Consider the following 22,531-nt stretch of genomic DNA (forward strand, 5'->3'; position numbering starts at 1 on the left):
ACTACGTTATATTCAATAGGAATAAATAACGCTAAAGTCTATAGATATTTACATTACCAGGAACATTTTCTTTATTTTACGCTTAATTTAATAAGGATTTTAATAACCTAACCATCCATGGTTTTCAAGATAAGAGATTGTTTGACATAATTTAGATGAAAATCTCAATCTCGAAACAGCGGATAGTTCGCTTATTGAAATCCGCATCTAGTAGTTTTATATCTTAATTTAGTCTCAATATGGCGTTTTTACAATTCTCCCAATTTATGGACGCTTTTCTGATCAAAATTATAATTTTTAACTTTTTGAACGAAAATGAGATTCTTCTTTCAAATAATCTGAAAATTATTTTCTTTACAAAAAATGTCTCATTTTATATTTTTCGTCTTTTTACCCAATAGGTACTACAATTTTGACAAGGAATTCGAGTTTCAAATCATCTTCAAATGTTTTCAAAACTCAAAATTACCTTTCATATTTCATTTGCACCCTCAAAAAACAATTGACAACTATTTCAAAACAATACTAAAGGCATTTTCCAAATTTCCGAAATTCCTCACACACCTCAAATTTTCACATACCACACAATTTTTCTGATACCTCATCGGCTTACGTCACATTTATTTCCTCCTCCTCATCGCTTTCAGTGACCGTGCTGTGGTTATACAGACCCTGGGCCATCAGCTGCAGAGCCAAGGGGTTCCTCTGCCCAGTGGCCTTCTTGATCTTGGCTCGTTTGTTCTGGAACCAGATCTTGATTTGGGCTTCAGCTAGGCCTAGCTCTGCGGCCAGGCTTTGACGTCTTCTTTCGGTAAGGTAGCGGTTCTCTGCGAATTCGTGCTAGGAAGAAAAAGGGTTATTAGTTTATGTTCTTGTAAACTAAGTAATGTTATGCGAAAGAGATACTGTGGGTCTGGTTTTGTATTTAACTGGTCAAAGTCTGTTATTTCAAAAGGCATTTGCAGGCTCTTATGAAACGTCATACTAGTTGAGTTGCAGGAGTCAAAAGTTGGTCTCATAGAGATTAGCCGACAAAAACTCCATGTACACTATTTTTGAATTTTAGGTTCACACTGGAAAAATGATCAACCGATTTGAAATAAAGATGACCTTCTTTTGGTTTCTCTGCGCCTTAAGGGCTCCGAAATTCCTGATTTGAAATATTCTTTCACTGTTTTAAAGCTCTTCCCGACCAACATAGGCTATATTTTATCCAGGTACGGGAAGAAATTCTTTCGGAAAGTGGGTGAAACCCTGGGATATATTTACCTTTAATCTAGCAAGCTGGGCAGCACTGAAAGCAGTTCTGGGCCTCTTCTCTTCAGGAGTAGCTTTCTTCTTCATCCTTCTACTTCTTGGACCTGTAGACAAAGAGAATATAGACTTAGTAAAATAAAATATTTAATGACTTTATGCAATGTGGAAGCCAAAAGACGCTGGATGCAGGTCGCCTCTAACAGGTATCTGTGGAGATTTAAGGGGAGGCCTATGTTCATCAGTGGACGTCCTATGCCTGAGATGATGATGATGATGATGATGATGACGCAATGTGGAAACTGGAATTTTTTATTAAAAAATATTTTTATTTTTTAAATATATTTTATTATTTTAAATATTTTTAAATAAATCTCTTGTAGATGTCCATTTTATATTACGAAAATTTAAAATTACTAGCTCTTGCCCACGGTTTCACCCGCGTCTTGTAAGAACTAATTCCTTTACATGGGTAAATAGCATATTTAATTCTGATGTATTTACTTAAAATATAAATCCTTTCCGTAACTAGTTTTGCGTGAAACATTAACAAACATACATCCATACAAACTTTCTCGTTTATAACATTAGTATAACTCACTATCCCTAACCAAATAAATTATCATCTATTTCTACCAATGAATTCTAAACCACAAACAATGAAAAGCATAGCCAATCAAATTTCTCTGATGGGGTTACAAAACCATAAATACAATAAAAGGGCGTGGCTACGGAACCCTTTCGCTATAATTCTCCTTAATAAATGATTTAACGAACCCTAATGATAGTGGTGCGCTTGTAATGTCATTTAGTTGAAATTTTATCGATAAATAGGGATGGGACGTTGTTTAAAAGTATGTCTTTGTAATTAGATAGATTTTTTATTGTGTAGAAAAATAATTATAGAGGATTTATGTAATTATTGTGTAATTGCAGGTTTTATGTTTTTAACTACTGGCCCAAAGGGGTGTACCTATTATAAGTTTGACTACTAAGTAAGTTTGTCTGTCTGTGACACCTCAACTCTGAAATAGATAAACCAATTTGAATGTGTTTTTTTACGAAAACCGATGTGCCATCCGTGGTTCTTAAGTAATTTTTAATCTATTTTTTGTTAAGTTGGTTAAGAGCGTTAAACTTCATTTCATTGAGAGAAAAAAAAAAAAAGAACAAGAATATTTACAAAGATTTCTTAATCAGGACTTTTAGAAACTTTCATCCCACCCATCCACAAAACTATATTACTGAACCACCAAAGTTATTTAACTCTAACCCTAAAACACTCCATTTCCTGATTAAAAACAATAATTGAGTGTCAAATCCAAGATGGCCGACTATCGCGTTCAAAAGTGTTAAGTGTGAATATTTTAACTGGCGTGCTGGCATGCCAACACATGATTTATTACGCCATTCGTGCCACTATGTAATTGTTAGAAAAATGGCCCGTTTTAATTGGCACTTTTCAGTTTAGTTTTGTTTTGTGTCGTTAATATTTTTTTTTCATGAGTTCTCTATAAGTTTTTTTGTTTTCTATGAATTTTGTAAAGTTTTAAAGTTGTTTATTTTTGTAAAATGAGTAAAATAACGTCTTAATTGTTAAAAATGTCAACAGAATTGCGTTATTTATGACAAAAACCGGCCAAGTGCGAGTCGGACTCGTGCACGAAGGGTTCCGTAAATTACAGTTAAATCAACCTATCTCAAAACTATAAGAGATACTTTGATCAAACCAAAAATCGTTGAAAGAGTTAATTAGCATGCATCACCTCTATTTTTTTAGAATTTTATACCCCGTAGTTATAAAAATAGAGGGGACATACTTTTACGACTTTGAGAGCTGATATCTCAAAACCGTTCACTTTAAGAAAAATGTTTTTAGAAAACTTTATATCATTTTAAAGACCTTTCCATTGATACCCACACGGGTATGTACATCGAAAAAATTTCATCCCTCAGTTACATGTATGGGGGCCCCACCCCAATTCTTTTACTATTTAGTGTCATATTTTTGTAGCGGTTCATACAACACATATTCCCATCAAATTTCATCACTGTAGTACTTATAGTTTCCGAGTAAATCGGCTGTGACAGACGGACAGACGGACAGACGGACAGACGGACATGACGAAACTATAAGGGTTCCGTTTTGCCATTTTGGCTACGGAACCCTAAAAAGCAGCCCCGGCTGACAGCTGTCATTTGAACATCTTTGGCAGTTGTTACATGTACTCAGAAGCCAGAAAGTCTGACAACCAATCTTACCAAGAGGTATTGGGTTGCCGGTGTAACTGGGTTGGGGAGGTCAGATAGGCAGTCACTCCTTGTAAAACACTGGTACTCAGCTGCATCCGATTAGACTGGAAGCCGACCCCAACTTAGTTGGGAAAAGGCTAGCTAGATTATGACGTAGGCCGTAGTAAGACGCGAGTATATTTCAAACAAGTAATTTGACATTCCTAATTGACAATTTCTAACAACAGATAGCAATAACTTTGTCTCCGAGATTCCCTTACAAAGGGGTTTCATTAAATAACTACCAACTTAACAAAGCTAAAACAATGGATTCTAAATTCAAAGATAGCACAATTAGATACCAACCTCACAACAATAGGAATACAGAGAAAAAATATGTATGTATACTCTTCCTGTCAAAGACAATACTGGACGTTTTAAGGTAAATGCTTCGACTGCAGGTTGAAATCTATACTAATATAATAATAAAGAAGAAACATTTTATTGTTTGTTTGTACCCTAAAGGCTCCAAAACTACTGAATCGGTTTGAAAAGTTCTTTCACCGCAGGAAAGTGGCTAGTTCAAAATTAAATGTTTTTTAAACATCGAAAACCATTTTAATTAGAAGATCCCTATTAGTCGTAGCATTCATTTAATAAAAAAACAGATAAAAAAATATTATAGATATGTTTAGATAACCTAACCTATCTCTGACAAATACTATACTAAAACGACATCAAAATCGGTTCAACCAACTATCTAATAAATCACGCCCAAACACACGTTAAACTGCGATCCTCTATTATCAAAGTTGGTTAAAACGGCGGCCATATTGTTTCACATTCCCACACTAGAGGCCGTCGAATAAAATTCTTCAGCGAGCGAAAAATAAACCACACAAGTACAGGAAGGCGCAGAAGTGTTTACGGCTCCCGTTTCCACGATAACGTTAAATGTTGTGAATTTATTGCGCTCAACTAGATGCAGCCGATTGTACCTTTTGTTTCGTTTTAAACTGTAATGGAGTGCTGATGGGCTTGAAATAGTTAGCTAGGTGTAAAGTAATATATGTAGTTGAATTTAGTTTTACAATTGTGTGGTAGACTAGGACTAGGTGGAAAAGTCGGTGGCCTAATGGGTAAGGACCAACCTCTCAAGTATGAGTGCGCGGGTTCGATCCCAGGTCAGGCAAGTACCATTGCCACTTTTCTAAGTTTGTATCGACGGTAAAAGGCAAAGGGGTCAAGCGCCACATTTTGCGATTTTAACTTTTATTGACCCCAACTCCACTATTTTTCTCTTTCGAATGGTCGTAGTATCGTTTTCCTAGCATGAAAAAAGTCGCTTGTACCAAAAATTATTTGTACTGAAGTGCCAAATCGATACTTACCAAAGTGCTCAAGCGACACCAAGCTTTACGTTTTGTATCGCCTTGTCATTTGGCATAATTTTAACAACAATATTAGAAGTAAATATGTCGTTTGTATCCATTTTTCTTTTATTTGTTTAATAACTATAACGGCGCTTACACCAATAGTAAAATTGTCAACTAAACATAAATTGGCGCTTGGCCTTTCTTAAATAATTTTATTTTCATTAAGTTGCATTTGATCCACTCCGCACGCGCGACAGCGCCCCAAATGGGGATATGTCTCGTGTAGGTACGTGAAGCAAGTTCACGCGTGTTTGAAACGCGATCGCAGTTGTTAACACAGATTAAAATTGTATATAAAACATGTCTGCAACTCCCGAAAACGTGAAATTGAGAAGTGTTTGGCCGAAAAAGACTTGCTAGTACCAAGAAGGTTAGGTGTTTGATTATAATGATAGCAATAGAGGGTCGAAGAAATTTAAGATGCCGTGATTCCCCTACTATCATCGGTAAATTCAACCTCATTTTATTTATTTTATAAAAATAAATTTAACGTTTCTTAGGACAGTTTTAGGGTTCCGTATCCAAAGGGTAAAACGGGACCCTAATGTTTTTGCTCCTCTGTCCGTCCGTCCGTCCGTCTGTCACCAGGCTGTATCTCATGAGCCGTGATAGTTAGAGAGTTGAAATTTTCACAGATGGTGTATTTCTGTATATGCCGCTATAACAACAAATACTGAAAACTAGAATCAAATAAATATTTTGGGGGCTCCCATACAAAAACGTTATTTTTTAAGAACTGGTAATAGGTAGTAGGTACGCGTTTCAGGTAGTAGGTACAATCCGTTTTTGAATCATGTAAATCGGTTCACGCGTTTAAGAAATCATTAAAAATGTAAACAATCATAATTTTTACCAAGTTATTGTGGTTTATTTACTCAAATAATGTGATAACATGCTGTTGTATGTACTATCAGTTAGGTAACTGCTGTTTTTTGGATCTCAGTTTTGTTCCTTGTATTGTTTTAGTTTAATACATAATCCATAGTTCTATTACCTACCTGCTGTGCCAAATATAAAATAATACTGTTAATTAAGATATTTTAACTTAAGCCAAAATCTGACTTAGTTCTATGATCTGTTGTGCCAAATAAAATAAAATACTTTACTACTTTATATACATGGAGCTTAGGCCAAAATCTAAATATTCCAACATTCAATATTGGTGCTTGACCCCCTCGCAAATGCGATAAACCTGGTAAAAACCTGGGGTCAAGCGACATCTATCTTTGAAACTATTGATCTCAGGCTTATTTTGATGTAAAATTATTAAAGAACATTGTATTTAAGTAAACTTTTCTGAATATTGTGATGTGATTCAATAAAGCAATAAAGAGATATTATTTTTTAAAACTTTCTTTTTACTCTCCTGAACAATTTGTTCTGTGGTGCTTGACCCCTTTGCCTTTTACCCGTCGGTATGTACTTTCTAAGTATATCTTAGACACCATTGACTGTGTTTCGGATGGCACGTTAAACTGTAGGTCCCGGCTAACATTGACATCCTTGGCAGTCGTTACGGGTAGTCAGAAGCCAGTAAGTCTGACACCAGTCTTACCAAGGGGTATTGGGTTGCCCGGGTAACTGAGTCGAGGAGGTCAGATAGGCAGTCGCTCCTTGTAAAACTGGTTAGCCTGGAAGCCGACCCCAACGTACTTGGGAAAAGGCTACGAAGATTTTGTTTGTTTTCAGAGAATTTGTAGAAAAGTAGTATTCAAAATAAAATTATAAAAATAATTATTAAATCTGACGAAATTGAGTTAAAATAAATTGTAAAAATAATTAAAATTTATTGCGATCGCTGTATCAAAATTCGTTGAAAAAAACACACACAAAATCATAATATTTTACTTCCACGATTATAATATATTTGCTCACATAAAAACTAATATAAATGGCTGAAATAAATTACTGTTTTCTTTTGAACTGAAATAAATAAATAATTTAAACTGTAACATTTAGTAGAGTTGGCAGACCACCAATGTTGATCAAAGAAATAATAAATTAATAATCATTTAATCATCATTTTCGGAAGTTATAAAGTCTGTCACAGACATCTATGACTTTGCTCATGCACACATGTCTGGGCAATACTTTATCTATACTTACAAAAATAATAGAGAGAATCATTTTTTGTCTGTTTGTTTGTGCCCTAAATGCTCCGAAACTACTGAACCGATTTGGAAAATTATTTCACTGTTTAAAAGCTACACTCTTCCCGAGTAACATAGGCTACATTTTATCCCGGTACGGACAGTAATTCCACGGGACGCGGGTGAAACCGCAAGAAAAGGCTAGTATTAGACAATTTAAATAAGTTCAAAGTTCTTAATACATTATTCTGCAAACACCACAAGAAAATAAAGCGTGAACATAACAAACGATTCTCCGAGAATCAAACGGCAATTCACTTCAAATCGAAACAATAACGCCGCAATCAAAATTGTACTTTATTGCCCCGAAAATAGCACAGGAAATCGTAAAACACTGGACTTCTGAAAAAGTATACGACCAAACGAACACTGAAAAATGCGTTTTAATGCCCACAAAATACGGTTTGTTTTCCTTTAGCAGTTTTAAAGGCCATTCATCAGGGTAATAAAGGAGCTTGGGTAAATTTTTATTCGAGTTTTAATTAAACAAGAGTTGAAAATGTTCCGGACATTTTCAGTAACGAGAATGGCGCGAGAAAATTGTTGGTCACTTTTAAAAAGAACGGACTCGACGCCATTTTGTTTAACTAAAACGCGGGAGTGTAAGAAATATGGCGTCTATTTTACTGTTTTAGTCTTTTCTGAATTTATTTAGGGTTTTATTACTTTTGTAGCATTTTTCTTTCTAAGTGAATTTTTGTATTTAATATAAAAAGAATTTCTGGTAAAATTTATTTCTTGTAAAATTCAAAATTTATTATACGACATTTTTCTTGTCTTATAAAATTGAGTATTTATTACACAAATTACAAGAAAAAGATCACCTAACAAGACAGAATCGTGTAAAAGCTTTTTAAAACTATCAATCTTCATACTACATCAAAATGTATGTTTTAGCTACTTTCAGTTAAAAATAGCCTATATCTCAAACTCTTGGACAAGACTATAGATAATGATTATTTAGACTTGTTAATCTCATAAATATATGGGGTAATTTGTCCCGTTAAATGTCCGATGGGGTTGTAAAGTATTTTAATGGTCCAAGTTAGGGGTTGAAATAATGTATTTTAATCACTTTGTGGGTCTTAATTTGTTTTGTTTGCACGTATTTAGTCGTTCATGTAGAATCCAAAATGGCGGAGTTTGGGGTCGTATTATGATGACATTTAGGTTAATTTGACAAAATAAATGTCAGTTTTCTTAGAAAGAATATTTACTATGATTTTTACATTTAAAACGGAAGAAAAACGGGCGTTTATTCTGTTTCTGGAAAAAACGGAAAAATTGCTTATGACTTCGAAAAATTGGCGTATGTAATTAAATATGTTTCGCAAAACGCAAATATAAGTTCACATTACGTAAATAAAGCAGTTCCCAACAAAAATGGTGATAAACGGACAGACAACCTCTCACTACGAATAACTCCATTCCGTGCAAACCTGTTTTAACCAGTTTAGTATTTAACTGTTAAAACAGAAGCTTTTAATAACTTAATTAAGTTGTTTATAAGTTTCTATGGTTACAATCATTATAAGTCAGCCAGGTCAGGCAAGTACCAATGCAACTTTTCTAAGTTTGTATGTACTTTCTAAGTATATCTTAGACACTATTGACTGTGACCACTATTGACTGCCCTGCCTGACCTCCTCAACCCAGTTACCCGGGCAACCCAATACCCCTTGGTTAGACTGGTGTCAGACTTACTGGCTTCTGACTACCTGTAACGACTGCCAAAGATGTTCAAATGACAGCAATTTTGGTTATGATAAATATGTATTATAAATGCGAAAGTACTCTATTTTTCTGTCACTTTTAAACTGCTGAACAATGCAAAATTTTAAGCGAAGAAAATCATTTCGTTCTTAAACCACTTTTGCGTGTGAAAATTGATTTTTCAACGCAAACGCGTTGTGAATTTTGGATACGGCATTTTGAACAGTTCAAGTTTTGATCCTGAGGGGACTGTTTAGTGTGAAAATACACAGTCAATGTTATTGACAGCGAAATGCAAACAGACGTTTAACCTCTTGTATGTCACAAATTATAAAACAACTAGGCGTTTTCACTCAGTTTCCAAGCGAAATTCTTATCCCTACCACTATACAAATACAGCTTATGTTACTTGAGGATACCTAGTGTAATTTTCCAACAGTGAAAGATTTTTCAAATCGTTTTGCAATTTCAAAGCCATACATTAAATTATTTATATCAGGTACAAAAATATCTATATATTTTCCGTTTATGAAAGTACAAAGAAATACCTAAGTACTACTTTTGAATCCCCACTTCAAAACCAAATAATCTTCACACATCCTTGAATCTAATACATATTCAGATCACGGATACCAAACCAAATTGCTTAACACATGAACCTTATCACTTAAACAATAAAGCCTATAATCGCTTGAACATTTTTTCATACCTTCTTACAAAACTTATAAAAGAATTTTGATACCTATATCTTAGACAATACAGTTGATTTTCCATTGAATTTTTTCTTGTCTTAGATTTTTCTTGCTTTGATTTTTCAGGGGTATTGGGGTGGTTTTCTATTACATAGAAATGCTTTGTTTTTAACACCCTCTTGCGGGGGCTAAGATTTTTGTTACAAAGGGAATTTGAATTGGTTTGATGCCAATATTATTGTTTGTTTTGGTATGGTATGGAGATTTGGAGAGTATGTATGTAAATTAAAATATATATATAGTGTAGCCACAAAGCTTAATTTCAGAAATGGCCCAAAAGCATTCGTAAATCGACCTACATAATATGCATAAACCGAAAACAAAAACAAAACAGAAATATTGCAAATCTAGCCTCTTTACAACTATGTTGGGGTCGGCTTCCAGTCTAACCGGATGCAGCTGAGTACCAGTGCTTTACAAGGAGCGACTGCCTATCTGACCTCCTCAACCCAGTTACCCGGGCAGCCCAATCCATCCTCCGAGCCTTTTCCCAATCATGTTGGGGTCGGCTTCCAGTCTAACCGGATTCAGCTGAGTACCAGTGCTTTACAAGGAGCGACTGCCTATCTGACCTCCTCAACCCAGTTACCCGGGCAACCCAATACCCTTAGTAAAACTGGTTAATCTAAACACAAAATTAAATTCACCAAAAACACCACTAATCCCGATTTACCGAAAATCAATAAAAATACTTACAGGTAATATAAAATGTGCGCAAGCGCATGAATGTTACGACTTAGAATTCTGCCTACCCCTTTATCAAGAACGATTCACGATAAACGAACCAAATCAAGTTATTAGTACATTCTTTTGACAAGCAAAACTCCTGCGCATGGTGGGCCTTTCTTAGTAGCTAGGGATGGGATGTGTCGATGATTTTTGTCGATACTTTTTTAGTGATGGGACGCCAGGTTTTGGGGATGGTTAATAGTTTGTTTTACTTATGTTTAATTTAAAACGGAGAAAATAAATAATACTGTATTCAATGTTTACGTAATTTACCTCTAAATGTAGCAATTTATGTAAGTATAATAAAATATTATGTGCGTCCGGCAAAAGTTTATATTTTATACTTAAAATATTATCGATAGGTATTGCTATTTATCGTTAACCTAATTTTCAATTATTTCTAAGTATAAGAACAAAATCATAAAACTTACAGAGCTTTCAATTATCAATTTACTGTTGATTTCCTTATTATTGATAGACACTTAACATGTTGAAAATATCAAAACTCCATCTCTAGCAACCAAAACCACAGATAGATCAAATATCGGGATCGGCCACAACCTCATAATTTGTCGACATACCTATCCAAATTAATTCTCAATAATAAAACCATAAAAATCCAGCCGAACCCGCAGGATATGAGATAGTCTAAAAATTCAATACCATTCTTAAGCTTGGTATCTGTTATTGCCCTATACAATACCGTAAAGGGTTGCCATTAAAAATAAAGATGCATTGTTAGGGATGTACCTTCGAGTATTGTCGGATATCTGTTATCGAGGTTTTGAAATCAATATTTGTGTTGAATTTTGAGTAGAGTCATAGGAAAATTTATTTGTAGAGAAGCGTGAGTGAGAAGTAATTTTGGAAAAATAACCGGGTTTTGAGGTCATAATTAGGTTGTATTACCTATTTGTAATATAACACTTTATTTTAAGATAATACGCATTGATGCAAAGCATATACAAGAAGAATGATAACTAAGCAATTAAATAACTTCATAAATGAAACAATAACTCACTCGGTAAAACAAACGTACAATTTGTAAAATTAAACACTTTTACGAAACAGTTTAATTTTTTAAACAATAACATTTATTTTAAGAAGTTAACAATCTTTGGCTAAATTTATTGTTTCTTTAAACGCATGTATCTCCGAAATCAACAGTTTAATTTCAAAAAATATTATTTTAACTAATAGTTTATTCTTTAGGGACATTTTGAAAACTTAAGTGTCATGATATGACCAACAGGAGCCAAGAAAAATTAAAAATAGTGCAGGTAATATAGTAGTCAATAGCTATGTCGATAATTGCTTAAGAAATTATGTATCCGTCATAATATTTAAAGTATTAAGCAATTTACTTTCAAATAGCCAGTTATAGGACATTTTGTTGTTAAATAATAGCTTTGTTGTTATTAATAATGGTTAACAACTTCCTCAAGTTGTGTCCAATTAAATAATTTTAAAGATATTGTATGTAGTTAGCATTTTATTATTATTTATAACTATGATATATAGAGTTTGTCGCTTAGGGTTTGTATACTTCTATTTTAATATTGTAACGAGTTAAATATTATTTATAAAATATTACTCGTATAAGCTATTTTGTCTGTAAAACCACTTTTGAATTAATAATAATCGTTATCTATATACCCGCATTAGTTATTTTTACCCTACTACCAAGAAAGGGTACGTTTTCATAGTATTGTAATTTTGTAGAAAATATCCCGTATTTTCTATTTTTTAGAATGTATCGATTTCTTTCTCAAAATTATCGATATATCGATAAGTAACGCACATCACTGGTTTCTCTGTAATACCAATTGTCACAGTAGCGGGAAGGTCCGCACTAATTAACTGAGATGGGTGGTACTTATAAACGAAGTACTGGCAGGTGCAAAAGTGTTTTGTATAAAATTATTTTTCACAATTTTTTTATTTTTTTCATAACAAAGATATTATCACATCTGTTAAACGAAATTATTATCACATCGGTTAAATGAAATTATTATCCATCTTAATTTTACAAAAAAAAATGTTTAGTATTACTTACATAACAAGGAGGTGTGAAAAAATAGTTTTATTTCATTGTCCACTTAAATAAACTTGTCATGATTATACACTAGCCCTATAAACGCATTGACATGCATGAATGCATAATATTAACATCAAAACGTGAGTGTAGCATGCACTGACATAAATTGACAGAAAAAATACATATACGTACTGACAGGAATATATTTTTCCAGGAAATGCTGAAGGTACAAAAATATCTCTTCTGACATTGGCAATTAAAATTAGGTAATGCAACAACATTATTGCTTGCTGTTGCGCAAAGAAATGTGAAAAAAACCTATCTCTTCTTGCTGGTTGGGTAAAAATGCAAATGTATTTATTTATGATAACATTATTTTTATTTAAAAACAACTGAATACTTCAAAGCATTAACACAATATGATGAAAGAAAACAAAAAGTAAAGATATGTATCTAAAAGTGCACGAGAGTAGCTTTACATTTGATATATGCAACCATTCTAAGTAATGAGTATTTTAAGTAAGTAAAGTTATTTTACTTTGGAGAAGAAAAACTGCCTAGAACCTTGCTTTGTAAAATCCTAAAATACTCAATTCTTTTAAAATATGCTAGATAATTCAACAAGTAAAAATAAATCAATAAAAATAATTTCATCAATCAAACACTTTTGTATACAACTGTGCAGACATTTCTATCATACTGAGTTAAATTGTAGTTAAGCTGAAGGTTTTCGATCGTTTTAGTTTAGTCTGATGAGGTGGCACACCATCTTAACATCACGACTTTGATGATGAGGGGCAAGCAGAAACTAGCAGTAGCTGTGAGTTTCTATAAGCGATCTATCCGCTGCTAAACGATAGAAGATTGAAATTTGACAAAACTTATAGTTTTTTGGGTGGGAAATCATCAAAACACCCCTCCCCTGTGGGTGCAGCGTGAGGAGTGTCAGACTCTTACTGACTAAAACCCATCATGTTCCTTCTTAAGCCCTTTATGTACCAGCGCTGCGGCAACTTGCGCGAACAATCCCACAGCCCGTCAATCTCGCAGCCCCGATTTTATACATATAGAGCAATTGTCAAAAATTTGCATTTGCTTCTATGTGGGCTATTTATGTAAGTATCAAACAATAAGAAATATTGTTCAAACCGGTCCAGTAGTTCTAAAGATTACCACACAAACTCTTCAGCTACCTAATATTACTACAAATCTACCATTAAAAACTCTCAAACAAACGAACCACTAAAAATGTGTGAACTGTGAACAAACAAACAAACAAAAACAAGAAAATCCATCCGTCTATGAACACTTAACCAATAAACTAAAGGTTGCACATAGTTATAACTGCAGTTAGTTTTAACTACCACAGTTCCCTTTTGGGACACTATAGAGTTACAGTTGAACGGGTAATTAACTTGCTAGTTTTTCGCGGTTATCGATTTTTAGGGTTCAATTTAGCTCTCTGATCTTATGGTGGTATTTTTCTTATCGAGTGAGCTGCAGGTTTAATCACCTAACAAGCCCTAGTGTCAGAGTTTTCTCAAATCCGCCTGACGGCCTCTGACGTGGAATTGTAACAACGACTGCTACTGAATAGCATTATGCTTATGGTGATAAAACCATTTATGAGGTCCTTAATACGGCTGTCTTTGAATATTTTTGGCAGTCGTTACGGGTGAGTCAAAAGCCAGTAAGTCTGACAGCCAGTCTTACCTTACCTAGAGGTATTGGGTTGCCCGGGTAACTGGGTTGAGGAGATCAGTTAAGCTGTCGCTCCTTGTAAAACACTGGTACTCAGTTGCATTCGGTTATACTGGAAGCCGACCCCAACATAGTTGAACCCGGGAACCCGATGTGTGACAAAAAATTTAGCTATATTGTACCTATGTATGTACCTTAATAGTTTTTAACTCTTTTATTAAAATAACCGGGTCTGCAACTAAATCTTATGTACGGAACCATAGACAATCATCCACGGTCGATTACACACCTCGTTGTATTGCGAGGCATAGACAAAGCGACGATAAACTCGTTTGTTTCGTTAATTTCTCAGAAACTATGTAATTGTGCAGAATTATTGTGTTAATTGAATAATTGCTATTGTTCTGTTTGTGTGTGCGTGATTATTTATGTCTATGTGTGGGTAACTGTGTTATAGTTAGCTACAATATAATATGGTTCCCGCGGTATCACTCGTTTCATAGAGGGAAATATTTTTAATGATTTTCCAACTATTTAAGTACCTATTTTAGTATGATTTTTTTAAATGTAAGTTTTAGTTTAAATACCCGTTAAGTCATATTATTTTTGTTAAAACTTGTTAATAACTCTGCACATATTTTTTGTAAATAAATACATAAAAGAAGATAAAAATATACTTAATCATTTTTGTGAATTGTTGCGTTAATCCGATAAAATCTGTGATTTAATAATTCCACCAATAAAGTTTGATTGCTGATTAATTATTTAACCTTTTATAAAAGGTGTGTTCAATACAAAACCATTAAAACCTTATCAGCACCAAAATAATAACCAACTCAAAAGTTCAACGCGTAGGTAATAAATAAATATTACTACTCATTTCACACCTTTCATACTTAAAAGAAAAAATATATTTATTGAGACCATATATTATTGTAAAATAATTTATATCTTTGACAGAATCACACCTTTAATGCTACTGGGCGTTGCCAACATTACGGCTGCGTAACAAAATGGCGGACGCTCGAAAAAATGATAATTGCACTATATAATTGAGTTAAATTGTTTCATTACTTCACCTGTTAATAGTACAAATATACACGCTACTATTCATTGGTCAAAATCAATCAATTACCGCTCTTATTACAAAGAAAAAACACTTATTTCGGTTAGCAACATTTCGCCAACTGCAAAATAAAATTGTAAACCGTTATGGCAAATAAAGGTAGTGTCAATGTGTTAAGTTTTCCGTCGGTATTGCGAAATTAGACCTTATGAACAAGAAAATAAGGTAGAATAATGTTCAATGGGTATATTTATTAATAATTGTTCCCTATAATTATGTTGTCAAAGCATTTTTTATAATGAGCGTTTTAGCCGGCCCGATGAAAGATCAAGCCGGTTCATAAGCGGCTTATTACTGAATTCTACTACATTTTTGATATCCATTATAATGATATTTTCGAGAAATCGTCTTGGCAACAAAATGGCGGACTTCAGTAATGATCTTCATTGCAACTTTGTAGTTTTAAATGAACTAACTAAAACTGTTGGTATTTCTTCGTTTTCTGTAATGATTTAATGTTAAACTATTATCTTCTTAATGGGAATTAATTCGAATAATGCTTCTTATTGGTTTCAGGTAAGCTGTAAAACTCCTTCTAAATGGATAATCCATACCTAGTATTAAATTGCATTGCTTATGCTCAATATCATAATATACTCTCTCTCGTATATCACTTTTCAGTCAAACATTAAGTTAGATTTATTAAATTATACTTTAAACGTATTATTATATTCCTATGAGGAAATCTATTTAGTGTAAAATAGCAAAACTCCTCCCATCGCTAATAAATCTTAGTTCTATTAAAATCCTACAAGCAAAATTGTTTGCAGCTCCGACGGCACAATTGCAATTTTTCAACGGAAACAAAAACGCAAAAACTTCTAAGCGCTGGCTATATCGTTATAGTAAAATGGTGCAAATCACCCTAGGTTCTATTGATACTACAGTATTCTAGCTATAGGTAATAAAAGATTTTCAGGACGAGCAAGTTGGCAACATCTTTTCAATGAACAATCAAAATGGTCCCAATGTTATTTGACAACCTAAATATAAAAAAATCAATGTTTACCTATCATCATCTACCAAATCATCATTAATATTCAAAAACACATTAAAACAACATCACTTTAAACCCACTTCAACAGTTATTTCAAAGAAAACTTCACATTTCTGTCTCCCGCCATTTCCCGCGTCAGTCACCTGTCACTTTGACAGCTGTCAGGCGGCCATGTTGTTGACACGGACGTCAACAGAATTGTGTATTGTTGAAATGTTGAGTTAGAAGTTAGTTTTTACTTTGATTTTATGCAGAATATTGCTATAGCTAAGTACTGTTATGGTATATTGTTAACAGGGTGTTGAAAAAAATGTTGTTTAGTTTATCCATGCCTATTCTTGTGTGAAGCTAATGAGATTTGAATGTTATTGGCATCGACAAATATTTATTTTAATACTTAATGAATGATTAGATGATTTCAGTTAACGTCCTAGGCACAGTTATAGTCAGCAGAGATAGAAATAGATTTTTTTATTCTAATAGGTTTCAGAAACCCTATTGGAAATGTACTTAGGTATTTAACAGAAAGTCATGCTATTTACTCAACAACGACTGAACTGAAAAGGCTGAAATTCGGAGAGGAGGTAGATTACCCATGTGTACCTATTCGAGAATTAGCTGTATCGGTATGTGTGTACGGCACGTGGAAGCTAAAAGAAAATGCTTAGAGAAGCAAAATTTTATAAAAATACCTACTAAAATACTTATAAAAAATTACATACCGAAATACCTATAAAAAACCTTTAGATAAAAATACCCATAATACCCCAGTCCCTAGCCTGCAATATTAAAACAGTCCCATAGACCCACATCCCATTAAAATACACGATATTACCATACAATACGAACAAAAACAATGATGTGTTATACATGATGACAGACATACAGACAACCAGTGTTTGAATGTATTATTGACGCTCAATATTGATAGGTAGGCTAAAATAAATATTTATTTACGCTCTACAAAGACACAATTTACAAATGTATACAATAAAAATCTTCTGGTAAAAAAACTAAAACTCTTGATTCGAAGGACTCTCGAATCTATTTTATATTCGGATGTATGAGCTATATCTTACCAATATTGTTAAGTTTTATCAAATTATCTTTTGTAGTTTGTGTGAGAAAGAGTTTTGACTAAAACAGCATAATACCTTACTTAATCTAAAACTCTTTTAAATCAATTAGTTAGTCTCTAAAGGCTTCGAAACTGCAGAACCGATGTACAAAACTCTTTCACTATTGGAAGCTACACTTTTCCCGAGGAGCATAGGCTATATTCTATCCCAGTGCGGACAGTAGTCCCCACGGGACGCGGGTGAAACCGCGGTAAAACGGCAAGTAACTAAGTTATAAATAAATAATTCATTTACTTAAGTAATCTGTCAATATACGTTTGACCTCAAGGTCAGAATGATAAAGGAGATTGTCACTAAAACTTTCGCCAGTGAAAGCAGACTCTAAGTTACCGTCATTTTGACAGTTCATACAAATGACAGGTCAGATATAGAAATTACAACCCGCTTTAAAACGACTAATAGAAAAAAATAACCTACTAAAATCCACTATTAATTACTTATTTATAAACTTGTTACTAATTTCCGAAAATAAAATCAACCAATTATAAACAAAAAAACAAAAAGAAAATCAAGCACCAATTAGCAAAGGCAAAACGAACAAAAAAGCTAAATTGACAACCTTTTTAAAAAAACAGTAATTTACCAATACAGAGTAAAGTAGAGCATATTACCCTACCGTCGAAAGATCCGACGGTTCACCAATATGCCTGAGTGAACTCTTTTACTAAGAAACGATAAACTGTAGGTCCCGGCTGTCATTTGAACATCTTTGGCAGTCTTACCAAGGGGTATTGGGTTGCCAGGTAACTGGGTTGAGGAGGTTAGATAGGCAGTCGCTCCTTGTAAAACACCGGTAGGTACTCAGCTACATCCAGTTAGACTGGAAGCCGACCCCAATATAGTTGGGAAAAGGCTAGGCAGATGATTAAAACAAATACACAGCTTCTTACAAATAAAATGAACAACAAACAACGTATTATAATTTAAAAATGCAATAAAGATGTCTTACATTAGAATTCTCATAAAGAACACCGCATTCAACCCAATATTAATTCAAAACAAAAACAAAAAGGTACATTTTGAATAAATAAATACGAAAGTCATTACATTATTACATCTGTAGTGATGTGTCAACAAACAAAATATTCAGTACCAGTTCCGGATCTCTTGGAACGGGTAATATATTCTAATAAATACACAATGAGAGCTCATTGTCAAAATATTTATGTGTGTTTTGTCCAAACGGAATATTTTAGACGTATCGAATTGTGTAATGATTGTGGAGCACGAAGTTTCATTTTGAATCTATTGAAATGGTTTTAAATAGTTGAAAAGGTGTTTTATTTTTGTGTTAGTTGTTGTTGAAAAGCTTGGTCAGATTGGTAATAATGTCATCCATGTAAAGTACTAAAAAACACGCAAAAATATTTTCATTTAATACTTTAAAATAGTAATACCAAATTCTGTAATTCCAAAAGTATACCTAATAAAAATCACCGCTATTAATTTAACCTTAATTACTTAACCAACCTAAAACAGACAGTAACTTTCAAACCACATAAAAAATACGCAAAAACCAAGTACTTGAACGAAAAAAAAAACTCAAAAGCTCCTGTTACACGCAAAACAAACAGTTTCACACAAAAAACGTTACGAAGCCGCAATAATATCTTCAGAAAAACGAAAACACCTGTACCGAGCTACCATTACCACAAAAAAATGAAAAATATCCACTCACCGGAACTGGGTCTGTCGCTATACCTGGTACAATATACCCATGCTGGCCATAATGTACCATTTCCCGATTGGCTGTTCGTATCTGTGCTGCCACAAGTGGACAGAGCACCACTCGAAGTTGAAGAGACCACGGAACTAGCAGAATCAGGCCTCTTCTGGTTCTCAATAATCTTAGGCATCTCTCTCTCTTTGGGTACCTGTTCCCCTATTTGGGAAACTGTCTGTCTTAATCCCCTAAAGGAGGTAGGGAGCTAAACTCTGACTCTTTAGATTTTAGGTAGTCAAAGCTGTATTTTTGAAGTCATTCTGCGGTTTTGAAAGATCATAAGGCTTGTATAAAATACTGTGGTTAGGCCCAACTGGCTTCGGACCCTCAATTTTATTTGTTTTTCTTAACGCGTTCAAACCAAATTCAGGGTGTAAAATGTTATTAATTGAGAAAGCTATAGGCACCGACGGCTGTGGCCGTTGAATTCTTAATTTCTCAGCATCAAATCTCTGGTCTTCTTGGTTGATTTGCGGTTTAACGTCAGGCGTATCCGGTCGGTAGTAGTTCTGAAAGCTCTCCATCTCGTTTTGGTTCTCAGGACTTGGTGGGGAGAGTTTGGCTGCACTTTGACTATCATCATGTTAGGGGAGGTACGTTCATACCTTGAGTCTATTGTGGTGCAAGTATACTGACTTTGGGGGCAGTAGTTCATGGTGTTCTCTGCGTGAGGAGCAGGGACTCGTCCTGTCACAGGCCCAGGGCTGTTCGCCTGGTTAGGACTGCAGCGGTCTTCAAAAGCCATTTTATCCACAATGTACGGAACCAGTTAAAGTCTCTCAATACATTATACAGCACAGTGCACAAATGTATACAGTACAAGATGTTGTCAGCGCAATTTGAATGGAACACAGTCTTCACATTAATATTTATCTGAATTCGATTACGTTTACTTCTTAATTCGCGAACTAGGTTTTTGAAGGGCGCGTGATGAGCAGCCGGGCTGTCAGATTGAAATGTCAGTTGCGTGTGACGCGAGACTGTTCTCGGCGGCGGCTGCCGAGTGACTGCGCCCCTCATCTCGTGACGGAGACACGCCCCCGAACAAACAAGCTTTTTACCCTTCCCCATTCGTTTTGTAGGCGTTAACCATCGGCTTTTCATTGCTCGACAACATCTTTTGAGTATTTTATCCTCGTCTAACTTATGGGTGTTGCTCAAGGTAAAAGAGATGGGTGTCTGACAATTGATTTAACCAAGTGTATGTTTAGTGGGGCTCCAGCCAGATTTGTAATTCAGTTGTAAATTGCCTGTATGGCTCTTTCGCGTACTCATAATGTATCAATAATACTGGCGGAGGCTTTGTACGGAATTTCAATTAAAGTTTGACAGAATTATTATATTGATAGACGTACGCCATGTTGAATTATTGATCGGATACCGGCGAAGTGGGATTTTTTAAAGAAATTATAACATAATACGTATAATTAAGTTGTGTTAGTTAATATTGAATTGTATGGGCGCGATAAAAATCTACAATTGTTGGCGTATTATTGCTGAATGTAATTACCGTTTAGGGTTCTGTAGATATGTATGTCGCGGATTCGCATTTTTTGCGGTTTTGGTCACTAATTTTTAGTTTAATAATTATTTTGGTTTCAAAATATTTCTAAATTACTAACAAGATTGCCATGTTCAACTGCAGGATTTAATGGTATTATTTCAATTTTCGCATCTGTCTATCTGCAATTTTGAAAAACCTTTCCTAAGACCAATGCAATGTTTTTAACGCGAATAGAAAGACAGAGGCGTTGCGGCGATGGGATATTTGTTATTTTAAACCGACTTAAAAGGGAGATCTCAGTATCACATATGTTAGTTCTTTTTGTGCGTGATTATCTCAGGTCTGGCGGAACCGATTTTAATGCAGTTTTCAGCACAAGTATTTGTCCGACTTAGTACCTATAGGTATTATTGATGTCGTTTTTTTACAAAGTTTTTAAAGCTACGGAACCAAAACAAATTGAAACAATCTTATTATTCACGTCACAATTTTAATCATAATCTTTTATAGTTTCAATTATTTTTAATATCACCAGTTTCACACTTTTATCAATCTATCAGTTTTCAATAAACATTCAACTCATTTCAACTAAAATAACCGTATCAATCAGATTATAAATTCAATCGTAAAATTAATCAACTCGATAATTTATTAATCAATCAATAAATAATTTTAATGATTATTAACAGGTTTAATCAATTCCAGAGCAGACTGCAAACTTTTAGTCGGCCGATAGTTTGTTTGGGCCCAAAATCAGTATGAAGACGAATGGTAGTACGCACATTACAAAGATCAGGTATTTAGGCGGTATGAGAACGACTGAAAACTTTGATTGGAATCAAGATTTTCTTTACCTAAAATAAAATTTGTCAACTGTTTGGCGACTGTTTAGTCTGTAGTTTAGTACTCTTAGTCTAATTAGTTTCTTAGTAATTAATTTGAAATTACTCTGTAATGTATACTTAATTGAGTTTTAGAATATTTTGAATTAAATATAGGTACTTAATGATGATTACCTACCTAGATTATATTGGCTAGGTGATCAAATTAGTCTTAAGGTAATTATTAAGATCAAAGCAGCCATTAAATAGTTAGGTAGATTAATCCTTAATTGTCTAGCAATTTTCAAGTAGCAAACACTTATTAAATGATAGTGATTTAGTATTCTATCATTAGATATAATATGATACCTAATATCTGCAGTAAATTAAGAGGTAGAATTTGTGTTTGTGTGTGGGACTTAATCTATGAAACTAGAAGAGCGAAATAGATTTAATTAGGACTACATTATGTATAGTTAAAATAAACGGAATCTTTTATGTTTTTACTTAACAATACTAATATTAAGTATATGAGTTTGTTTGTATGTTTGTTAGCTTGATAACGCTGATTTCAACAATTACCATTTACTTATAGAGAAAAGACACTTTTATGTCAGTACGCGAAATACATAGTTTCCACGGAACGCGGGCACAACCGCTGACCGAACCTAGTCCCAACTAATACTATAAATGCGAAAGTAACTCTGTCTGTCTGTTACGCTTTCAAGTCTAAGCCACTGAACTGATTTTAATAAAATTTGGTACATAGATAGAGTTGACCTTAAGAAAGAACATAGGATAGTTTTATCACGCACTTTGTAAGAATGCTCTTGAAAACGCGATATAACCGAACTCTATGCGGGCAAAGCCGCGGGAGGAAGCTAGTTTATAAATAAAACCAATCCTATTTATTTAAAAGCACATCTAATTTATATAAACCTATTATCCTACAAAATAAAGAGTCTATGACGTCATTACGGCCATTATTTAACAACGTCATACACATTAATTGGTATAGAATGCTATGACCGTAACGCGCGCGCCTAATTTAACCAATCGTGACAAAAGAGGTTGTGTAATAACGTGAATTCAAGCGGAAGATTATAATGGACAATGGTTGGTAGTATTTAGGCTGTTTTGGTACTATTGAGTAATTTAAATTTTAACTGGATAGATTGTATTTTTTATCGGATGGGTAAGTAGCTCTACCTAGCTC

At 34.0% G+C, this 22,531-nt stretch overlaps 1 protein-coding gene across 1 annotated transcript; it reads right to left on the reverse strand.

Moving 5' to 3' along the window:
• Positions 1 to 573: 573 nt before the first annotated feature.
• On the reverse strand, positions 574 to 19,993 carry LOC135118941 (segmentation polarity homeobox protein engrailed-like). Its single transcript, XM_064042120.1, is given in 6 exon segments — positions 574 to 840; positions 1,270 to 1,361; positions 18,946 to 19,179; positions 19,182 to 19,242; positions 19,245 to 19,543; positions 19,546 to 19,993. Coding segments are annotated over 6 exon segments (1,107 nt in total). The 5' UTR covers positions 19,736 to 19,993; the 3' UTR covers positions 574 to 609.
• Between the last annotated feature and the right edge of the window lie 2,538 nt (positions 19,994 to 22,531).

The sequence above is a fragment of the Helicoverpa armigera genome, chromosome 27, assembly GCF_030705265.1.
Source record: "Helicoverpa armigera isolate CAAS_96S chromosome 27, ASM3070526v1, whole genome shotgun sequence".
Lineage (NCBI taxonomy): Eukaryota > Metazoa > Arthropoda > Insecta > Lepidoptera > Noctuidae > Helicoverpa > Helicoverpa armigera.